This window comes from Mobula hypostoma, chromosome 11 (assembly GCF_963921235.1).
Source record: "Mobula hypostoma chromosome 11, sMobHyp1.1, whole genome shotgun sequence".
NCBI classification, from domain to species: domain Eukaryota; kingdom Metazoa; phylum Chordata; class Chondrichthyes; order Myliobatiformes; family Myliobatidae; genus Mobula; species Mobula hypostoma.
The window spans coordinates 48,061,489-48,085,730 of NC_086107.1; the positions used below are offsets into that span (position 1 = coordinate 48,061,489).

The window sequence follows — 24,242 nt, forward strand, 5'->3', positions numbered from 1 at the left end:
TTGTAGATGAATGCACAATTTTGAAAACTTTGAAAGTACAATGCACACAGACAGCATAGATTTCAAATTAAATTCAGCCATCATCATCCGCAAGTTCAAGAATCAGTAAAACCTATGCTAACTGGAAGTGAGTCCCAGGTTCAAAGATCTTTAAAGTGTCCTCTGAAATAGGAAGCAAGTCATTTGAAAATTCCACATTTTAGCTTGGCAAATTAGTGTTGAGTGGTATCTGAACCACAGACTTTATTTCTGCCAAGAGTGCCATCAGTCAAACTAAGATAATGCTCTTTGTACTTGAAATGAGATACACACACACACAGGTATGTAATATTTGTTTATTTAATACACCATGAATACAATCAAATATAATCACATTAAAACATTTTTTTTAAAAAGTCAGCCAGCCCTGACATACAGTTCCAACATTGTTTAACTTGTTGATATTAGTGGTTCTAACAGCAAGACTTTAACCTTCCTTAAATTCCTCCCCTATTCCCCACTCCCCCCACCACCACCACCTCATCTTCTACCTTTTCCTCTTAACCCAGTTTCCTCTGAGGTCCAGATAGAGCAAATTGCAAATAAGGTTAAAAGCTCTACTTCCAAGTATCCCACTATCTCACCTGCATGAGAACTAATGGAAATATTATTCACTGGATTATACAATATCCTTAAGAACCAATGCTGCAATTTTACATCTCCTTGGAAAAAGTCAACTAATAAACTCAGACTTTAAAAAAGTGGAAAAGGAGAATTAAGCTATTCATTAATTAAGTAGAAACAACATCCAATGTTAAATATTCAGAACTTGAAGGTTTTAAAGAAAAAAAATAGTACTATGCAGGAAAACAAAGTCCTGAACAGAATTTTACACTCCTAAGACGTCAACAGCATTCTTCTTTTTCATTAGCTTGAAGTATCCAAGTATCCTTCTCCAACTCAAGTCAGGCACTCAAATATTGTCATAAATGTATAGACTAAAGATTCTTGTTCACGGCCACAAGATGGATCTGAATATTAGTGCAACTTTTAATATGCTATTGAAATTATCACTGCAGGAGCCAGCATTACACTGCTGTTGCAAATCCCACTCTGTTCTTCTCGCGATCAAATTGAGTATAGTACTGCCCAATAAAGACATCCCCGAGAATCCAGAGTGGTCCCGCAGGAGGGGGTATGTCAAGAGCCATGAATCCACTCAGGCAGATGGTCATTCCAGCTTGTTTCTCCTGGAAAGGATTAGAGAATTAAAGTACATTAGAACACAAGAGCCAAAATAGGTGGAAAAAAATCCAGTAACTATTCACTTCCTTTACCAGCAGGACAGCAATTATTGGTCAAGTCTGGTCACATAAATTTGTAGTTAAAGCAGCAAGAGGAATAGGCACACAAGGATACCCTAAGCTCCACTTCATTTCACAATTGAACCTGACAGTATTGAAGGAACAGCAATGTAGCTCAAAGTCTTATCAATGCCATGCAGATTACAAGGGTGAAAGAGCCACTACCCTAAACCCACTGAATTTTTTTTATTTATAAATTAAAATGCCCCAATAGCACGACAATAACTGAATCATGTGTGAAATCTCTATGGTAAATGCTGAAGCCTTCAAGAGATCAGAGAAGGAAAGCATCTCTCAATTAGTAAAATAATAGGGATAGTATTTCAAAGCAAGCAATCCAATATAGTAAAGGATGGCAATAGAGACAAGAGTTTTGAAGAAGGCCACAAAACAAATCAGAAGCACCAGCTTCTCTGCAAGACAGAAGCCACGTTGGCCCGCTGGCATTGAGTCAGGTCTTTTAAAAAGTGTCAACAAAAACAGGCAGCATTTATCCAACAACATTCCTACACATTAGCATCAAGAACTCTTGTGGAAACAGTACTTAAAATTAGATACTCACCTTAAGAATATATTGCTCTCCGGTCAAAATAAAGGCCTTCCCTCCCAGGATAAATTTAATGGGAGGTAGCGAGGGAACTTTATTGCAATCAACTTTGTACTGTGGAAGAGAAATTATGATAAATTATTATGAAAGAAATTGCAACATTTCACACAAATGTTTTATGAGATACTACTCATCATCCGTAAGGCAACACTTCTTGAAAAATATTTCCCCTCCAAACTCCACCATTAATGTTCATAAAAATAAGAGATCTTAGAAAGCCTCAGGTAGCTTACCCAAATTACTGTCCATCATTTAGAAGCTTAGATACAAACCAATAACAAGCTAGACAAATGATTTCACGCAATGATCATCAAGCTCCTTATCACATTCTACCCCCTTTCCCTCAAAACTTTTGCATACAAATTCAAACTCATCTTTGCCCTCCTTTCTCTGGGCCAGGCACAACGGTTGTCAGTGACATCCTAACTGTTTATGCAATAGAGGATGCAATTTTAGAAGCAAAAGAAAGTAAGATTGATAAAGTATAAACACAAGAGATTCTGCAGGTTCTGGAAATCCAGGGCAACATACACATAATTCTGGAGGAACTCTGTAGGTCAGGCAGCATCTATAGAAAGGAATATGTAGTCAATATTTCAGTCCAAAACTATTTATCAGTACTGGAAAGGAAGGGGGAAGATGTCAGAATAAAAAAGTTGGGGGGGCGGTGGAGAAGAGAGAAAGGAGGATAAGCTAGAAGGTGATAGGTGAAGCAAGGTTGGTGGGGGAGGGAGGATGAACAGTCTGGGAGGTGATAAATGGAAAAGGCAAAGCACTGGAGAAGAAGGAATTTGGTAGGAATAGAACATGGACCATGGGAGAAATGAAAGGAAAAGGGCACTAGGGGTAGGTTATAAGCAGGAGAGGATAAGAGGCAAGAGGCCAGAGTGAGGAACAGAAGTGGGGGGGGAGAAGAAAATCTACCAGAAGGAGAAATCAATGTTCATGCCATCAGGTTGGATGCTATCTAGATGGAATACCAGGGTGCTGCTCCTCCATCCTGAGAAAAGTTACAATAAGCCTCTTACTTCTCCCTGAGTGATTGGAACAGCTCCAATGGCCTTCTGTAGCCTTTCAATCTCAAATTTAGGTCCAATAAGCAAAGAGGTTCCTGTGTCGACAATAGCTGAACACCCTCCTTTACACAGAGTCAGTACATTACCAATAGCAATTCTGAAAAACAAAAACAGTATATATATATATATATGAGCAATTGGAATGATACACATTATTTATTTAAAAATCTTGATCTGATCACCTGAAATGCCTAATATCTTGTTCAAGATCAAATCAAACAGGATTTAAGCTATCCATCAATTAGAAAATAATAAATGCTCAGAGCAAGAATTAAAACTAATTCAGGCAATACTGAAATATGTATTTAAATTGAAACAAGATCAGGATTGTCAGGAACAGCAATGAAAAAGTAACTTTGGTCTTAAGTGTTTGAAAGCTTATGAAAGTAATTATACAAAGAAAAAGTTAGTAACATGCTTCAGCATCTTCACATAAAATGCAGAATATATACTTTCCCTTCGAAATTAACATTCAGATGTGAGATGGTGATGAAATGATTCCATTAAAGAGCCCTTTAATCTGTAACAGACACCCACCAGAATGGAGGAAGAAATAAGGTTAGTTGAAAACCACTACAGCAGGATTAACATTCAATTTTCCAGCAAATAATACCCAACTTTTTCACAAAATCTCACTCTAGACATGATAGTTAGACTGGTATGGATGATCTTGATAAGCAGAATATTCCTGCAGCATTGAGTATGTGCCAAGTCATACCATGAAACACAGTATACCTCATTTATGCACATACTGCCAACATTGCAGATGTACATTTTAATACCAACACTGATTACGAAGTCATGAATTATCTTACTCATCCATTTGGATCTCCCAGTATGCCTGACGTGTCACATTCAAGAAATGGAAATCTCCTGTGTAGTACTTTGGATCAGTGCCACCTAATAGGAGTTCACCACCAGGTTGAGTGTCTGGATTCCTAGAAGATACAGAAGAAGGAGAAAAAAAACAGCATCACCCCCAACTCTACTGTGTACTGATAGCAGATGTGAAGAAAGAAGAAGAAAGCCCGTAACTCCGAGTGGAGTCATCGGGATGCCATCATGACGGTGCTTTTTTAAGCAAGCTTTCCTATTTTCACCAGGCTGAGTTGCTAGCTCAACACTCAACCCAGCACAGATGGAAAGCGTGCAAGGGAGCCAGCTGGATTTGAACTCGGGAGCCTTTGCTCCGAAGTCCAGTGCTGATGCCTCTACGCCATCAGCCGGCGATAGCAGATGTAAGCTTCTCCAAATGGAGAATGGTTTCTTCAAAGCATTCTACATACAGTGTGCTATAATCTTCAGAATACTTGAATTGGAACATCTTACCTGTTCAAGTAGAAGGAGAATATGTTGCGTTTTACCAATTTCTGCTTCATGATATTGTCAAATAATGGGACAACAGCTTTCACTGAGATACGTGGGTAGGCCATGCCCAGGATTCCATCAAATTTGGCAGCAACAAAGACGATACCAGGTTGTGAGATAGCTTCTCCAAATGACTGATTCTGAACTTTGATGTTGCCAATCTGTTTATCAAAGCAGATGTAGTCTTTACCCATTATGAACAGTTATGTAGTAACATGCCCAACTTTCCAAAAAAGAAGCACCATTTCCCCACTGAATTCGGGAGCCACTGAAAGCATCTGCAACACTAATCTGTAATATATGGGAAAAGAAACCAAGGCTGGGGGCGGGGGAGGGGAGGTCGTCTCTTAACAAAAAGCCTTTGCGGGCTGCAAGATTCTACAATTCTATGTGCCCACCAAATGAACTATGAACCTTGGTAGTACAAAAGGATCAGGAAGCCCTAATGCCAGTAACACAGAGTTGGCATGCAGATACGCCAAGACTTTAGGAAAGCTAATGGAACAATGGTTTTCATTGCATGGGATATAAAAGCAGGGATGCTTTAATGCATCTCTGCAGGGCACTGAGATCCCGCAGTTTTGTTCTGCTTATGCACTGGGTGGGGAAGGGCAGAAAAGGAAGGTTGATTCCTGGGATGAAGCAATCAGGAGATTGGATCTATAGTCATTGTGTTTAGTAGAATAAATGAGCTTATTGAAATAAGATTCTGGATTTGTAGGAAAAGTTGGGAGTTGGGGGAATTACAAGATTGGATGCTGTAGGGGCGACCTCCCCATAACAGGGCACCTCACTCGAGAATGGGGTATAGCTTCCGAACAAGAATTCATCCAGTTGTGACAGAAATAGGGAGGAATTTGTCCTCTCAAAAGATTGCAAGATCTGACGAGTTGTGAAGGCAGGTCAATGAATGTATTTGTAGAAACTGACAGATATTGGAACAAGGGAGCCAAGGGGTATGGAGAAAAAAAATGGGGAAGTGGCACGAAAGATTATGATTGGATCCGCCACAATCTTATTCAAATGGTGGAGTACATGTGAGAAACTTGGTTTTGCTTCTAATTATGTTCTATGAGACAATTGTGCAAAGCATAGCTTCACTAAAAGAGGATCTACAGAATGTGATTGCATGTAACAAATTGAAATATATTTGCTACCTTTAACAGCTAAAAATGTCTGGAAAAGCAAGCAGAATGCTGACTATGACATCTTGAACAAGGAAACAATTGAAGACCAATGTAGTGCTCGTTTCTTTAAAAGGACCAATAATAACCTTTAAGCAATTAAAAGAACATACAATAACTCCCATCTACAAAATTAAAATCCCATTTAGAAAAATCCCCAAATTGTGGAACACCTCAAACTGGCTTCAGAGAATGAAGGGAGCAGATACCTGGTCCTTGTTTGATCCAACAGTACAGGGGGAAAAGCTGGAAAGACAGGGAGCAAGGTATGCGCATATTGGCAAAGGGATAAAACCAACTATGGAAATAAAAACATAGCTGAAGAGGAGTGCAATGCTTACACAGTGATTAAATGTTTGACAATGTGCAGTAACTAATAATATCAGAACATTTCTCTTTTAAGTCGGTGTAATTTATGCATTTTCTCTCAAAAAGACTGAAAAATATTGTCCTTAAATATTCAAATCTTTTCCCCTGGAAGACAAGAGTTCAGTACATACCATGGTTACGTCATTGCTGAGAAATCCTGATAGGCTGCCAGAACCATAGTGGATAGAAAATTTAGTTCCGTTCTTGACATACGTGCTGGACTTGCCAGAATTATACTTGTGATGCAACACTATTATTTAAAGGGATTGTTAATATTCAGAAGAGATTGCATTTAAAAAGCATAATTTAGTAAACATTGCTGCTAGTAATAGAACTACTAGAGAATTAATATTTCCAATATACAGAACCAATAGGTTTTCTCCTCATACAACAGGGAATATATTAAATATACTTCATAAAAAAGAATTTGGAAGTATGAAACATTTCCCAAAATTTCTGAATTTTTCTTTTGTCAGGATGGGGCATTTTGAACAAAAGTGTTCTTTTCCAGCCCCACTGAGTAACTGAAACGGCTCCCTGAACAACCTCCCTAGTTCCCAACTACTGCTACATTAAGCATAATCTTTCCATTTCCTACACCATCTTCTTCCCTTGGCATTCAAATTAGATTGCACTAACCCGATGGCAAAAAATTGAAAATAGCCACCCTTCAATATATCATAAATCAGTCAGAAGCAGCCCAAACTGATTTTACGTGCACCAGAGACTTCTGCTCCATTAGTCCCAGCTGAATGTTAATCCAGTTCTGAGCCAAGAGTAGAAATATTATACTGAATCATTTGTGTTCATCTTAAAGGTAGATAATTCGGAATTATTTCCACATTTTTCCAACTGAAAAGTCAAGCACACTTCAAGAATAAAAGAAACAACTTACTGCAAGCAATATCCAACAGAGAACAGTGAATTGAAGGAACCCATAGGTTGGAGGAACCAGTGTCAAAGATTACTGTGAATGTCTGTGGTGGAGTGCCAATGTTAATCTCCCCATAGTACTGGGCCTGGAGAACAAAATATACAGCAGCCATTAAAACAACACACAATAACTCCCATCTACAAAAGTAATGCATACATAACAAACATTATAACAATACTGAGATTTGAATGACCTTTGCCTGAGTGACTCACTTCCAAGAACATGTACCCATGCACACTTGCCCAAATGATTACTTTTTCAGTAAAATTTACTGAGGATACATTTTCCTCACAATAACTATACAAGTATTGTGAAATGCTGGAGGAATTCAGCAGGCCAAGCAGCATCTAAGGAGAAGAGTATAGTCGACGTTTTGAGCTAAGACCCTTCAGCAGGACTAGAGAAAAAAAAAAGATGAGAAGTCAAGAGTTAGGTGGTGGCAGGACAGGAGGAAGAACCACAAGGTGTTAGGTAAAACTGGGAGTAGGAAGGGGTGAAGTAAAGAGCTGGGAAATTGATTGGTGAAAGAGTTACAGGTCTGGAGAGGGGGAATCTAATAGGAGAGGACAAAAGGCCATGGAAGAAAGAAAAGTGGGGAGCAGCACCGGAGGGAGGCAATGGGCAAGCAAGGAGATAAGGTGAGAGAGGGAAAAGGATATGGGGAATAGAGAAGAGGGAGGGGGGATATTACTAGAAGTTGGAGAAATTCATGTTCATGCCATCAAGTTGGAGGCTACCCAAACGGAATACAAGTTGTTGCTCCTCCAACTTGAATCTGGCTTCATTACGACAGTAGAGGAGGCCATGGATGGGCATGTCAAAATGGGAATGGGAAGTGCAATTAAAACGGGTGGCCAGTGGGAGAGCCTACTCCTTCTGGCAGACAAAGCGTAGGTGCTCGGCGAAGTGGTCTCCCAATCTAAGTCAGGTCTCACCGATATACAAGAGGCCACACCAGGAGCACCGGATGCAACAGATGACCCCAACAGACTCTCAGGTGTTTGGTCTATTCATCCCTCCTGGCACTTATCCTTGTAAGCGGAACAAGTGCTATCCCTGCCCCTGCACCTCCCCTCTCACTACCATTCAGGGCCCTAAACAGTCTTTCCTGGTGAGGCAGCACTTCACCTGAGCAAGGATCAGAGATGAACAAAGATGATCCCAGGTTTGATGCAATTTCTTTCCATATCTGGCCAATACACAAACTATGAAGGCAGTCAGATACATTAAATAATTCCTCTCCTCCTTGCTGATCAAGGCAGCATCAACAGATTTCATCACTTCACATAGTGGAATCCCATCTCTGGTTTCCCTATATCACACCAATTCCTCCAGTTCCACTCAGTAGTTGGCTCTCTTCCAGAACAATTAACGTTTTTTTTAGCGTGTCACACCGGACAGTCAGCCATTCTTGTCTGGCACGTGGTGTCAGGATTGGTCTCCTTCCAGATTAACCAGGTCACGATATGAACATTCCTGACTCGACCTTTTTTTTTTGCAAGGCTGAGTAGCTAGCTCGATGCTCAACCTGGCACAGATGGAAAGTGTACTCTGGGGGTGGCCCAACTTGTATTTGAACTCGGGAACCTTCGCTCCAGAGTCCGGTGCTGATGCCATTGTGCCACCAGCCGGCCAGAACAATTAACTGAAATCACCGAGCAGCAGTCAAGAATATTTTCCCCCTCTTAAATACAAAAAGGGCAAAATAAGCTTCCCAACTGAAGGCTATTAACTGTTAAGTGAACCAAGTCCTGACTCATCCGTCACTATGCACAGATGTGCAGTTGAATTAATCTTAGACATATAGGTTGAAGCACTAATCTGGCACATTTTGAATAGTACAGATCTATACTAATTAACGGATTCTACAATTTAAAAAAGATCACAATTACTATCAATTTTTTTTCTAAGATTTGTACTGATCTGTAGCTAGTTGATCTACACAGGCACTTGTATTCTCAGCCAACATTTCTGACTTATGAAAATGTCAGGTTAAGGGCAGTTCTCAAAATGCTTTCTTAACCTATATTTACAATGGGCAATTTCCATGACCCAGATTTTCTGTGATTGGTTCACAGGGTATCAGCCTATAAAGAGATTCAACTAGAATTATCTCTGGGATCAAGAGAAGATAATAGTTACATTAGTCTGCCTACATATTGCCGCTAGCTGAAAGCACGAGAAGGACCAGCAGTATAAACAACTGACACAAAATTGTGTTGGTACTGTTCACAGTGGAATGAAGTGTTTATCAAGTCAAATCACAAGTCAGTACTCCCACAGAAGTATGGTAACGTCTGCACAAAGACAATGAGACAATGCAGTACATTGTTTGCATGAGTAAATCTTTAAACAAGTGTGTAAAATTTGAGAATTTAATTAAACATAAACATTTTATACAATTAAGCTATTCCTGCAGAAGATTTTGTGTTTACAACAAAAACAGAAACCTCCATCATATGGAGGCCATGTAAATGATGACTTCAACCCCTCCTCACTTGGCTAGTTCAAATCACAAATCAGATATTTCCTTTGAAACTAAAATTGCAAGCAATAATAATCAATGCTGGCCTCAAAAGTCCCAAACGACTTTTGTTTTGAAAAATATACAGACTCAAGTCACCTAATGAACGTACTTTAAAAAAGATAAAAGGGAGACCCTGGATCAGGATAATTTGCTTCTTCACAAGTTCTGTGGGTTCAAAGGCCAATATATCCAATTTTGGACCCACTGACTCTGCCACAGGTAGAACCCAAGGAGCTTGTGTTGTTGGATGATGGTGCTCCTTGCCTACACAGCACTTCTGCATTCTCCTGAAACATCGACTTATGATTCTCTGTGCCACCGTGAATGCTCTATTGCTATTTACTTAGATCAGATATCTCCAGTGGGATGTTATGCCTTTCCCAAGAAGATTGAGAAGATCCTTTAAATCAATCTCTTACCATGACTTTGATGTTGGGCGGGCAAAGATGTGTTGCTGAGAGCCAGAGTACAATTCCAGTCTTTATGCTGGGAACACTGGCAAGGAGCGGATGCTGATATTAGTTTGATGACCCTGCAGAATGAGGATTTTGCAGGTGGCATCTCTGCTTAGGGATAGCACCACAAAGTACGGCATTTCAAACACTTGGAGCCATACTGGAGGGCAAGGATCACATTGCTTGGTAGACTAGTCATAAGCTTTGTAAAGTACACATTAAAATGCGTATTTGATGTAAGACAACTAGATATTTTTTTTTAAATCCTCTTCACTCCAAAGTCATTTTGTTAGATCCCATATTGATGTTGCTGCCTCATTTACAAAAGATGACTGACAGGAATTCAATGACCTTAATATAGACAACAATCCTACTTCCATTAATTTTTATTTATCTTTGAATATTTTATGATCATAATTGGCCCAAGCCATTGTGGTGTACCAATTCTTCTCTTCAAAATACCTTAATTTCAATATCTGTCCGGATGCCACCATTCTCCCATCTCCCTTTCCAATATGTATTGTCAACTTACAAATCCACATAGTTTCTCCTGTCCTATTTTATTTGATTTTTCCTAGTTATAGGTCTCTCCCATAAGCCAAAGTTACAATAACACATTATCCATCCTCCTTGGCTCAGCTTCATCTTTACATCTGCCATATCCTGGGATATATTACTGCATTTATAAAGCATTCTACAAATCAAATTTCTGGATTTTTTTGCCAGCTAACTGGTATGTGGAATATGAGAGCTGATTACTTATACAATAATTAAATTTGGCAAATTCAAGGGGATGTCTTAGAACCAAATACAGGAAATCAATAAGCCTTTGAAATGAACGTTAACCATTTATAATCCTGCTATCTCACTTCTAAGATCCACATTTCCAGAGTGGACATAAGACACCTATGATAACCTTATCAAGGAAAAGTTATTTTGTGTAATTCCTTGCCCAAATTGAATACTGAAAGTTACACACTAACTTGCACATTTTAAAGATTGTTTATTCATCACAGCTCAATGGTTGTCAAAGTGTAGGTGTGAAAAAATGTAATTCAAACTTCAAATTTGGTGAATTTTGAACTCAAAAAGTTATAAAGTAAAACAAGCTTCATATTAAAGTTTCTTGATTTCTATCATTTACTCAGCACACCCAAAACAAAATAAATTGGTCTCTTTTTGCAAGATCTTGCATCTGTTCAATTTCAGTCAAACTAACCAGCCATTGTGTGTAAATTATAGAGCAAAACAATTCAATGACAGAGGTAGTAATGTTTCAATTATCAACATGAAGTTTTTAAAAAAATGCAACTTTAAGAAAGAAAGCAGCTGAAACAAATTGAAATGGTCAAGTCACACATGATGCAGCACTTTTGGCTGCATGTGACTGCAGTTATGACTGCAATGCATCATGTTGTATGACTCAGACATTATTTTTGGACTTGAATGTGACAAGAATTTAATACCGGATAGTGGTCGAGTAGTCAGATATGCTGCAAGATCAGCTTTTCAAAGCTGCATGCATCAGGCATTTTCATTTCTTTCTCAAATGACTTTCTGAACTTCTCATTAACGAGCAGATGCTAAAAACAAAAGAAGGGCAAATAATCCTCGACTAATAAATGATGCTATACATGGTCTTTATTAGAGTACAGAGAAATAAATTTCAACATTTGCAAACTATGTGAAAGCATCAAGTGATCAGCCTATATTGCAATAGTCCCCTTTTGGAAAAAAGTAGTTTCATTTATCCCAGTATGAATTTAGACAGGCAGAGGGAGAAATTAGTTTTTGGTCACTCCAATTGTAATTGTCTCTTATTCATTTTGTTTCCAATGACAGAAACAGAACTGACCACAGAAGAAATACAACTGGCAGCTTTTATGAAAGCCCTGTGGACTTCATTTTCGAATGCATTTTTTTGCTACTTCATTCTTAAATAGCTCAACCACAGAAGTCATAAACTGCTAGTTTATTTATAGATTCTATTCTTTTCTGCAGTGCTTTTCACTCCATTGTCACATGCAAGTGTAGAAACATCACAAGCTTAAAATTGTTAACTGTTCCAATTACCCAATGGGTGTAGCACAAAGGACTGCACACACACACAAAAAAAGCACTGGTTGATAACCCATGCCATAATTTAATCTGTACACACAATCAGCCTGGTTAATATTGAATGAGTGCAACACAAAAACTGCCAGGAACCAGTGCCTTCCTTCAGATGTGTGGAGGTGGGCAAGAGACCCTGAACAAAGTTCAGACATAGAGCAGCTGTCACGTGGAACCAAACCAAAGCAGCTAGGAATATACATCTAGAGTGGCCGGGGGGAAACGAGTACTTAATAATATAGGTGATTTGCATCGAAAAATAATCACTGAACAAACAAATTCTGGTATCAATATTAGATGGTCTGCCTGCAACATTAAGATCCCAAAAGAAATTGGTAAACTGCCAAATTTCTTAGAGGGTTAAGGTGGTGCGGCTGGTCACTGAGCACTTGAACAAACTTCTACAGGTGTGCTGCTGTCTATTGAAAATATTCTGACTGGTTGTATCATGGTCTGCAGAGAGAAGTGAACTCTGCCCAAATACACCACAGGCACATCTTGGCCCATTGGTAAGGTCTATTGGAGGTGCAGCCTTAAAGTAACATTCAAAAGCTTACCACCATCCAGGCCATGCCACCTTTTCACAGCTACCATCAGGCAGGAGAAGCCTCCCATGCTACCAGGTTAAAGAACAACAGTTTCCATTCAATCATTCTCTTCTTGAACCAACTGGCAAAACATTAATCAGTACAATTTAGCAACACCATGACCACTTTGCACTACAATGGACTACATTTTTTCTTGGTTCTAATTGTGTTCTTTCTTGTAAGAATTGTGTACATTTATATTTTTTCTTGTAAAAGCTACTTATATGATGTTATGGGTGCATGCTGCTGCTCCAAATGAGTGATTGCACATATGACAATAAACTCAATTTTGAGCTTTGAAGTAATTTGAGCTCAGTATCAGTTTTGTAAAATAGAAAAGGCTATCTTATTCAAGGAACAAGAATTATTTTAATAGAAATTGAATAACTTGTGAAAAACAAGTTTCTGCAGAGATTGTGATCACGGTGATAGTTACTAATGGAGGAGCTTAGCGCCACATTTAAAGAGCAACCAGGGCCTATCAGGACTTTCTGTAGAGCTTGAGCTCACTGGGGTTATTCAACACTTAGCAAGGGCCAATTTTTAAAAAAGTTAGGTTTAAGCGGAGCAGCCATTGCAGGAGTAGCAATTGTGTGAGTGGGCTGATATTAGAGTGGGGTACTGAGGCTTTGGCTCAAAATGCTTCAGCAAGAAGATGTGAAGGCTAACCTCAGTCAAGACAGTCGAGTGCTCCTTTTGTAGGACGTGGGAAGACGCGGAGACCTCTAGTATCCCTGACAACCGGGGTGCAGTGGTAGCCGGAGCGCTCTGAAACGTGCTTGGCACCTCTAAGAAAAAAGCCAAAATAAACAAGCTAATTAATTAGGTGCCACCCAGGGTGATTTGAGTCTCTCAGAAACTGCTGATCTCCTGTGATTTTTACACACAACATACTCTGGAGTTTACAAAGAATGGTGCCAAAAACAAAAAAAAAAAATCCAGCGTGTGGATTTAACTTGATGTTTTCTCTCATGGAACAGCCACTTGCTGGATTTATTTTTGTTTTGCAGTAGTGACACAGGATTCAGTAGTTAGGGGAACACACAGGAGGTTCTGTTGACAAGAATGTGTTTCAGAGCGCTCTGGCTACCACTGCACCCCTGCTGACAACTATACCTGTACCTGTAAGAAGTGCATCCAGATGTAACTTCTTCCAGATGTTAGGGAACTGGAGCTGGATGAACTCCATAAATTCAGGAGGCTGACAGGTTGGCTGATAGGAGAAACGGGTGGTTACAGTTACGACACAGATAAATGGATGGCTGTCATGAGAGGAAAAGAGGATAGGTGGTCAGTGCAGGGTACCCCTGTGGCTATTCCCCTCAATAACAAGTACAGTGGACTCCATTTAATTTGGTCATTGGTTAATTGGGGCAGCCACTTATTTGGGCCAACTCTTAAAGACCAAAACCCAATTGAGAAAATAGCCAGGATTCCCTTCACTTATTTGGGACACACTGCTGATAAATTGCGGCAGGAGACTATTGCCAAACAGTTTTTGACTAGCATCAGGTGTGTGCATTAGCGTGAGTGTTAGACACTACACTGTGCTTAGAGCAAACAGTTTTTTTTAAAATAGCATCAGTTGAGTGCACACTTGTGTTTAAAAAGCAGCAAATTTTTTCACTGATAGTTGGTGAGAAATAAGCAGCAAAACAATTCAGAACGGTTTTCCTCACTGTGATTTCAATCATTCGGGTTTAGAGATGCCCAAAAAAGGCTGGGAGTGAAAATGAAACAATTTCACTACTTCAACAAGTTCGGAACTACAAAGAATTTGAAGGTATTGACAACCATTGATAGCATTGTATAAAGGCAGGTTCCTATTGGTGTCGGCACTGATTTTGTTCATTTACAGTCAATCAAAAGAATGCAGCAGTGTACAGGTTCCCTGGATGAATTCCTCCCCTGATAAGTATTAGGAACTAATATAGTTCTAGTACGATAGATGTACTGATAATGTTCTAATTTGTTCTGTATTTCATTTAAATACACAATTTGTTACTCAGTTAAATGGTAGCTCTTCTTTTTTGAAAATATACCCTTTTAAACTATTTCCATGAAACTGCCCAATTGGGCCAACACATCACTCGGCCAAAATGTACTGGTGCTAATGTGTCACAATTACTGGAAACAACTGTAATTGTTTTGGATACTATTGAGTTAGGGGGGGGTGGGGGAGGTGACCTTGCAGACAAAAGTAGTATCACTCAGGTCTCTTGCATTGCGTCTGGCTCTCTGGCTCGGGGCGCGCGGGGGGGGGGGGGTTGGTGAAGGAAGAGGTGAGCAGTAGTGACACAGGATTCAGTAGTTAGGGGAAGAGACAGGCGGTTCTGTTGACGAGAACAAGATTCCTGGACAGTATGTTGCCTTCCAGGTCCCAGGGTGAAGGACATCTCAAAACCTATCCACAGCATTCTTAAGAGGAAGGGTGAGCAGCCGGTCCACATTGGTGCCAATGACATGGGCAGGAAGAGTGATGAGGTCCTGCAGAGTGAGCCAATCACAAACAAGAGAAAATCTGCAAATGCCGGAAATCCAAGCAACATACACACACACACACTCAGCAGGTGAGGTAGCATCTATGGAAAAGGGTAGTCAACATTTCAGGCCGAGACCCTTCAACAAGACTAGAGAGAAAACAAAAGACAAGGAGTACTGTTCTTTTACAGTCAATCGAAAGAGCGCAGCAGTGTACACTGGATGAACCCCTCTGTCGATAAATATTAGGAACTAATACAGTTTTATAGTAGTGTGACAGTATCATACTGCTCTAATTTGTCTGTATTTCATTTAATTACAATTTGTTACTCAATTTTTCTAATTTGTATTTCATTTAATTACAATTTGTAACTCAATTCTTCTTTTTTATACTTTGTAACTACTTCCATGAAACTTTGGCTAATTAGGGCAGCTGCTTAATTGGGCCAAAATGTACTAATCCTAATTCAAAGTGCATTTATTATCAAAGAATGTTAAAATTATACAACCTTTAGATTTGTTTTCTTTGTTCCCATTAACCAAATTAACTTGATTACACAAAAAAGTTTAGATAGATAGAAAAGACAGGCTGGACACTCAAAGGGTTATTAAGCAGTGGAAGCCAAGTTTGAATTTAATCTAGCAGAACAATCCATAATCCAAGTACTTTAAACATTGAGGTGAAAACCATTCCATCTTAAAGACAGTCAATCTTTATACCAAACATACAAAACTATGGCAAGCCAAGCACTCGTTGGCAATTTTGGGTTTCAGTCACAGATTTTAATTTGCGTTTTTTAGTCAAAAACTCAAAGCATTTCCCAAACGTCAATGTGAAAACTTCAGTCACTAGAGTGAAGTGACTCTCAAACCAGATTCATCCTTTCTGAATCTACATACAGACGTTTTGTGCAATTGCTCTTGTAATGGAAACAGACTGATCAACTTCAGCAACAGTTCCATCACTTAGCCAACTAAGAGGAGAAGAAATGTTAGAAGAGCCTCTTCCACCAAGCAAGCAAACCAATTCAGCTGCAACAGTAGCAGATGAACTATGCAAAAAACTATGCCAGGACTTTAAAATTCTACAAATGTAGATTTGATTTAAAAAAGGTGAAATACAGATTTACATCTCACTTCAAAGTTTTGCTTGACTCGATTCACATATACAAGTTACTGTTATTGTCCCATGATGGATTATTTTATATTGAATTCAAAGGAATGCTACAGCCTTTTAGTTTCACACATCATTAGGAATGTATTGCATGATTGGGAGAAACTTTCCCCATCATCACCCCCAGCTTGAAAAATAATTTTGAAAAACAAATGCTCCAGGCAAACCAGGACCCGTTAAATGTTTGTATTTGCCTTCTTTTTCTACAGATGCTGCCACTATTTGCTGCAGAGGAAATATGCAATATATTATGAGGATCCGATATTGAAATGTCAATAGCTATTGGATTTAAACAAAAATATTTCAATACATAAGAAATAAGATGCCTTCCTGTAATTACTCAAATGCCAAAAGATATTTGTTTTGCTTTCTTATTTGCCAATATTCACAATACACTGGCCTCAGAACAAACTTATAGAGTGGAAATAATTTAAAATGCATTGAAAGACCTGGAGAGGATGATTCAGGTAGAGGGACAGTTTAAGACCAGACAGCACAAAAAGGACATCCATTTAGAACAGAGATGAGAAGAATTTCTTCAGCCAGATTATAGTGAAACTGGGGAATTTATTGCCACATTTGCTGTGGAGGTCAAGTCATGGGCTATATTTAAAGGAGAGTTGACAGGTTCTTGATTAGCATGGGTGTCGAAGGTTATAGGGAGAAGGCAGAATAGGGTTGAGAGGGAATTATAAGTCAGCCACAACTGAATTGCAGAACAAGCTTGATGGGTTGAATAGCTTTATTCTGCTCCTCCATCTTAAGGTCTTATTCAGGTCCTATCTGATCACAGCTCGCTTGTTGCCATTTTTTATTTGTTGACAACAGGGTCACGTGAATAAAACAAAATCCTTTGCAATGCTTTGAACAGAAGTGTTCTAAAGCCTCCACATCTCTCCTCTCTTTTAACTTTCTTCCACCTTCCTCTCAGTTCCTGCCTCTTATTCCCATTTCATTTCTTACTGCTACACAATGGCTCTGAGTCTCCTTTTCCTTCCCCTTCACTGCTCACTCAGTCTTTCCCATTGGGTTCTCTGCCTTTAACCCCCCATCTCACTATTTTGAATAGATTGAAATTACAATCCTTCTCTCACTTCTCAAATTCTATAAATAGCAAGATTGGGCCATTTGGCTGCTTGAAACTTGCTTTACAATTCGGTAAGATTACAGCTTAGCTTCTTCCTCAACAGCACAGTTTCTCACAAAATGTCTACTCATTATGCCAACACCTTTTAATAAATCCAGTCTCATATGGCTCATTGGAATCGACAGCGCATTTTCTTATCCTATATCCATATCCTGCGGTTCCTCCGACATCCAGAAAACTATTAATCTTTTTACAATGCAACAAAAACAGTTTTACAGTTCAAATTCATTCCTTTCTGACTTAAGAGTCTCAAGTGCCCCTCTATCCCATAGAATGGCGGTGCGTGGGAAGATGGGAAATAATATACAGGTTACAAAATTCTGGTGATTATTAGAGATTGCAATCATCTAGCCCACCAGACCGGATCAGGAAGTACAACATAATTCCTTGGTCCTTTTTCTATAGTATTTTGAAGAGTCACTACTGAGTTGTCAAAGTTTGCTAAGTTAACGTTGAGGTGGAGGCACAGGATTCACTCAGCCAAGCCTGTTGGCAACCAATGAACATCACCCTTTGCAATGCTAACCAAAATCACAAACTCCTGGAAGAGCGCTGCGGGTCAAAGCAACATCTGTGGAGATAAAGGGATACATGACGTGTCATATCAAGACCCTGCATCCAATGTTGACCATTCCCTGTCTCCACAGATGTTTGACCCACACAGATGTTACAGCAGTTTCTCTTTTGCTCCAGTTCCCAGCACCTGCTGCCTCTTTTGTCTTCTTTGCAATGCTCTGGAGAAAGTAATGACTTTATATAAGAAAACAAGTACAGCACCCAAAGAAGTATTACATATTGTGGTGCAGCCCATCAGACAAGTGTTCATACTTTGCACCAGCCTTCTCCAGCCTTGCAACTGATGCATTATTCTATTCCTTTCTCTTATCCAGCTTGCATTAAATACATTGTATAACCAGGATCTAACGCATATAGAGTACAGAACATTTGCCAGATATTTTAAAAAATCTACTGGGAGACAAATCATTAAAATCCCATTAACAAATATTAACTAATCTTTATTTTCCATTACACTGTCACATTTCCATCTTCAATAACATCAGTACAGAATATACTCACATCCATATAGTTTTTCAGTGTTTCTGGAGAGGACTCACTGCTTTGTGGAAAACCCAGATTGTATTTGGAGTTTTGATGTCCTGCAAGAAGTTCTTCAATGTTATCCCCAGAATCAGTGAAGATTCGTCGAACTGAACGATATTTTTTCAAAGGTACTCTACAAAATGAAAAAACATTGATAACATTATGCAGTTGTCAGAATTGGGGACAGAGTGGAATCTTAGAACATAAACTAGATTTGAAGATTGTAGAATCACAGGATGACAGTTAGCAAATTCTCAGCAGTAAACCTTATCTGGGGGGAGAAAAGATAAGCCAGAAGACAGTCTTAAACACATTAGAAACCCGAGTTAGTTAGGGAGAGAGCAGGTCTCCTGAGGGACCAAAGGATGACCTATGTGTGGAGCCAGATGTCCTAAGTAAATACTTCTCATCCATATTCACCATCCAAATTCACCAGAGAAGAATGTGAAACGGAGGAAGGGATGGATGTGTGGATAATCTGGACTAGATCAGTATTATGAAGGATATGTTAGATATCATAAAAAGCACGAGGGTTGATAAATCCTTCAGTAAACTTGACATTGTTAGTGATAGGGAAATTATTGGAGAAGATTCTAAGGGATAGTGTTTATGTTGATTTGAAAACACAGGAACTAATCAGGGATAATCAGCATATGGAGAAAATCCTGCTTCACTAATTTTACTGAGCTTTTTTGGGAGGTGGTAACAAAGACTGAAAGGCAGGACAGTAAACATTGTCTTTCTGGTGTTCAGTAAGGGATTTGACAAGCACCACCTTGGCAGGCTGGTCCAGAAGGGTAAAGAATAAGGGATCCAGTGCAAACTGGCTAATTGGGTTCAAGCTGACTTGGTAATATGAAGCAGAGTGAAATATGGAAGGATGTCCTTCCTGATTGGTAGTGTGCAACTAGCGGTGCTACTGCAGGGGTCGGCGCTAGTATATTTGTTGCTTGTAGTAATACATTAATGACTTGGATGCAAATGCAAGATGCATTATTGGAAAGTTTTCAATGACACAATATTTGGCAGTGTTGGAACTCCCGGGCCAGAGGTGGTGAAGTTGTCACATGCAATGTTTCAGAAACATTAACACAGGCCCTGAAGTAGGCACAACATAAAAGGATACAAACCCAATGTGGGAAAGTGTGATTAATCTAGACAGGCAAAAAAAATGTCAGCATGGAAGTTGTGGGCTGAAGGGACCCCTTCTCTGATCTCCCCAATTCCGACCTGAAAGAGGGTCATGCAAACATGAGGAAATCTGCAGATGCTGGAAATTCAAGCAACACACACAAAAAGTGCTGGTGAATGCAGCAGGCCGGGCAGCATCTATAGGAAGAGGTACAGTCAACGTTTTGGGCTGAGACTCTTCATCAGGACTGACGAAGGGTCTCGGCCCGAAACGTCAACTGTACCTCTTTCCTATAGATGCTGCCTGGCCTGCTGCGTTCACCAGCATTTTTTGAAAGAGGGTTAACCACCTTTTAAGAGTCAAAACCCACCCTTCATCACTTTTAGCTTCTTAAATAACAATGTTGCAAGCATTTGTAGGTGCCAGTTTTAAAGGAATAGAAAACAAAACACTGGAAACACTTAAATGGCTAAGCAGCATCTGTGCAAATAGAAAAAGATTTATTCTGGTTTTAAAAAAAACATTCTTTAGAACTTTACTACTCAGAAGTATTAGCCACAACATCTCTGCAAAGCCAAGCACGGGATAACAACCTTGGGCTTCAACAACATGACACTTTACCTTCAGTAAACAAGTTCTCACACTAAACAGCCAGTTTCATTTATGAATGACTGCTGAATTACAGGCAACTTTGACTGGATCCATGACTGACCAGTAACAGCAAAACTAAAGCTCACATAGAACTGCAGGAAAAGGAACAAGAGTATTCTCAAATCCAGAATGAGTTTGAATCGGAGTTCTAGAGGGAAAATCTGCATTATCATACAACAACCTCGCACTCAACACCAGTTGAAGTGAGGTGAACACACACCAGTTCTCATTGAGTTGTCAGTGGTGTAAAGAGTGAGAAACTTCAAATTCCTGGCTGTCAACACCTCAGAAGATCTACCCTTGGGCCAACACATTGGCATAATAATGAAGGCAGCATGCTCCCAACTCTGCTTCACTCACAAACAAGAGAACATCTGCAGATGCTGGAAATCGAAGCAACACACACACACACACACACATACAATGCTGGAGGAACACAGCAGGCCAGGCAGCATCTATGGAGAAAAAAAAAAGAGTACAGTCAATGATTCGGGCCAAGACCCTACAGCAGGAAAAATACAAAAGATGAGTAGTTGTAAAAGGTGGGGAGAGGGGAGAGAGAAACATAAGGTGATGTGAAACTGGAAGGGGAAGGGGTGAATAAAGAGCTGGGAAGTTGATTGCTGAAAGAGATACAAGGCTGGAGAAGGGGGATTCTAATAGGAGAGGACAGAAGGCTATGGAAGAAAGAAAAGGGAGAGAAGTACCAGAGGGAGGAGATGGGCAAGCAAAGAGATAAAGTGAGAGGGGGGGGGGGGGAAGGGATACGGAATGGTGAAGCATTACCAGATACTTGGAGGCTACCCACACAGAATACAAGGTGTTGTTCCTCCAACCTGAGTGTGGCCTCATCGCAACAGTAGAGGAGGCCATGGATGGACATATCGGAATGGAATTAAAATGAGTGGCCACTGGGAGATCCCACTTCTTCTGGCAGACGGAGTGTAGGTGCTCAGCGAAGCGATCTCCCAATCGACGTCAGGTCTCACTGATGTACAGGAGGCCACACTGGGTGCACACAAAACAGTAACTGACCCCAACAGACTCACAAGTGAAGTGTCACCTCACCTGAAAGGACTGTTTAGGGCCCTGAATGGGTCCTTAGTGAGGGAGGAGGTGTAAGGGCAGATGTAGCACTTGTTCCACTTGCAAGGATAAGTGCCAGGAGGGAAAACAGTGGGGAGGGACGAATTGGCAAGGGAGTTGAATGGCATGCAATCCCTGCGGAAAAATATTAAATTTAGTGAAATTTAAGAGACGACTAGACAGGTATATAACAACAATTACAGCACAGAAACAGGCCACCTCGGCCCTTCTAGTCTGTACATATGGAGGAATTTAAGGTGGGGGGGATATCTGGGAGGTAGGGTTTAAGGGTCAGCACAACATTGTGGGCCGAAGGGCCTGTACTGTGCTGTACTATTCTATGTTCTAAAGCAGAGATTGGGGGGGGTGTGGGGGAGATAGATGTGCTTGGTGGTGGGATCCCATTGGAGGTGGCAGAAGTTCTGGAGAATTATGTGCTGGACGCAGATGCTGGTGGGGTGGTAGGTGAGGACAAGAGGAACCCTATCCCTGGTAGGGTGATGGGATGATGGGGTGAGAGCAGACGTGTGCAGAATGGAAGAGATGCAGTTGGGGGCAGCATTGATGGCCCTTTCCTTGAGGGAGGAGAAAAGCCTCCGCCTGAGAGCCGATGCAGCAAAGACGTTTTCACAAGTAACAGGGTGCGAGGATGTATAGTCCAGGTAGCTGCAAGAGTCAGTGGGTTTGTAATAGACATCAGTAGATAAGCTGTCTCCAGAGACAGAGACAGTGAGATTGAGAAAGGGGAGGGAGGAGTCAGAAATGGACCAGGTAAATTTGAGGGCAGGGTGGAAATTGAAGGCTAAGTGGATGAAGTCAACAAGTTCAGCATGGGTGCAGGAAACAGCACCAACACAGTCGTCAGTGTAGTGTAGGAAAAGTCCCTCCCCACTGATCCCCCTTCTGGCACTTATCTTGCAAGCAGAACAAGAATATAGTATTAAACCGAAACAAATTTACACTTCCATGTAGAATAGACGAACAATGGAACCACAAAACAATTGTTAGGGTGTTGTGATGCTTTGGAAATATCTAGAAGAGGGGAAAATACAGAATTTCTTTCCAAACACATCACTTTGTTTTCATGATCAGCTCTTTGCAATCCAAAAAAAAAAGACTTACTGATTAACCAAATTTGTAAAAATGAAATGCCTTAGACGACCAACATACCATTACAAAGAGGTTACTCTGAAAGAGATTCAAATTTTGAAGGAGCTGCTGTTAACAATTCCTGGATTATATGTATTCAAAAATATATATATGCAAATTGCACCATAATCTAAATTTTCCTTTTTATGTTTTCCCTGTTACTACCAATGTCAGACTAGTGAGAGGCTCTGCTTGCTTATATCAATGTTTAAGTGAACCACGTGTAAAGCTTTCAAGCTCAACTCCTTGTCTCAAAAATAAGAACCTACTGTCCATTATTCATTCTGGCAAGGTGCACAAGCAAGATGGAATAGGAAATTAGTGTCAGGTGAATAAATATTCAATCAGTTAATCTGAAGTCATATTTTACATCGTACTTGATTTATAGTAGCTGTATTACATCACTAATATTCCACTTTTCGGTTTCAGGCAAAGTTAGTTCTAATGATTTGTTCAATTATGTATTCTGAAAAGCAATGACTAATCTCCAGACAGAAAAAAAATATAGCTGGCTGCAAAATGTGTTTACACTGAATAGCTTTTGGAATTCTTACTTAAAGAACTAACTTAACCAAAAGCGAAATGAATCACACACCAACACAACACACAAAGCTGAATTCTACTCCCCCCAGGTCTACATGATTCAAATCTTAAAGCACCAAGTTCAGATCCAGTTCCTCAAAGGTTTAGTGCTGTAACTAACCAAAGGCATCTGAAGATACTACTCTGCTTTCGATCACAATAACTTTCATTACCTTTTGCTTCATTCATGTCCTTTGACCTGTCACAAAAATGTTGCTGTAGATTAACCTCCTCTCTAGCTTGGGGCATTACGCGATCCACTAACATTACCAATGTAATAAGAGGTCTTCACCACGAGGGATAGGAAGCACGGACACAATTTACTATCATTTCACCCCACCGACCTGTTAGCTCACTTGGGATTTATTTTAACTGGGAGAATATCTGAAACAGTCTCCACATTTGAGGTACAAAACATACAAACACATTTCAAAAAGCAGCCGAATTGTTGGATCCAAACGTTTACGTAGACCAAACGCTAAGTCCGCTTGTCTAAGCAAGAGCACAAGGAGTGGTTAAAACGTTTAGTTAAATGAAAATAAAAACACCCATACACATATAGACAAAATGCAAATCATTTTAGGCAATAAAATGCTATTTTGTTTTAAAAACGGTGTGGATAATCCTGCTGTGACCTTCAGTCCAAACGTCCCTGGCAATGAATGACAATGCTTAAGTACTAGAACACGCCTTGAAGCAGGACACTGGAGAAACATCCAGCCCATTCCCCTCTCACCGTATGAGTCCATTGCCGAAATCGATCGCTACCAGTTGCAGCAGCAGCAGCACCAGCCAAGCTCTAACCTCCATCACAGCGAATAGAATAGCTTCACTGCTCCAACTGCGGCCGGGAACTCAAATAAAAGCAGCACCTAAACTCCGCCTAAATCAGGACGTCAATTCAGCACGCAACCACAGGCAGATGAGCTATTGCCTGTGCGAAATTAACCTTGCACCTTCCATTTATTGCTTATTCAATCGAGGCTTGCTGGCAGACTTCATGAAAAGGCGTCGATTTCTTCTTCTTTCTGATGCATAAAAATGCACAACATTTTATATTTGTTATAGAAGATGGTTAAACCCTTCAAGGAGCCAGAAGCACTAGTCCCAAACAGAGAATCCTTCTTCCAGCATTTTCTAATTTCGTTTCCTATTTGTACCATCCATGATATTTTGT

General features: G+C 40.0%; 1 protein-coding gene across 1 annotated transcript; it reads right to left on the bottom strand.

Annotated features, from left to right (window-relative positions):
- Positions 1-344: 344 nt before the first annotated feature.
- ctsd (cathepsin D) lies at positions 345-23,958 on the bottom strand. The gene is made up of 9 exons (XM_063062004.1): positions 23,802-23,958; positions 18,442-18,598; positions 6,843-6,966; positions 6,079-6,197; positions 4,356-4,555; positions 3,842-3,964; positions 2,979-3,123; positions 1,906-2,004; positions 345-1,229 (listed from the first exon to the last, which is right to left on the bottom strand). Exons 1-9 carry the CDS (start codon positions 23,873-23,875, stop codon positions 1,068-1,070), a joined length of 1,203 nt encoding a protein of 400 aa, XP_062918074.1. The 5' UTR covers positions 23,876-23,958; the 3' UTR covers positions 345-1,067.
- Between the last annotated feature and the right edge of the window lie 284 nt (positions 23,959-24,242).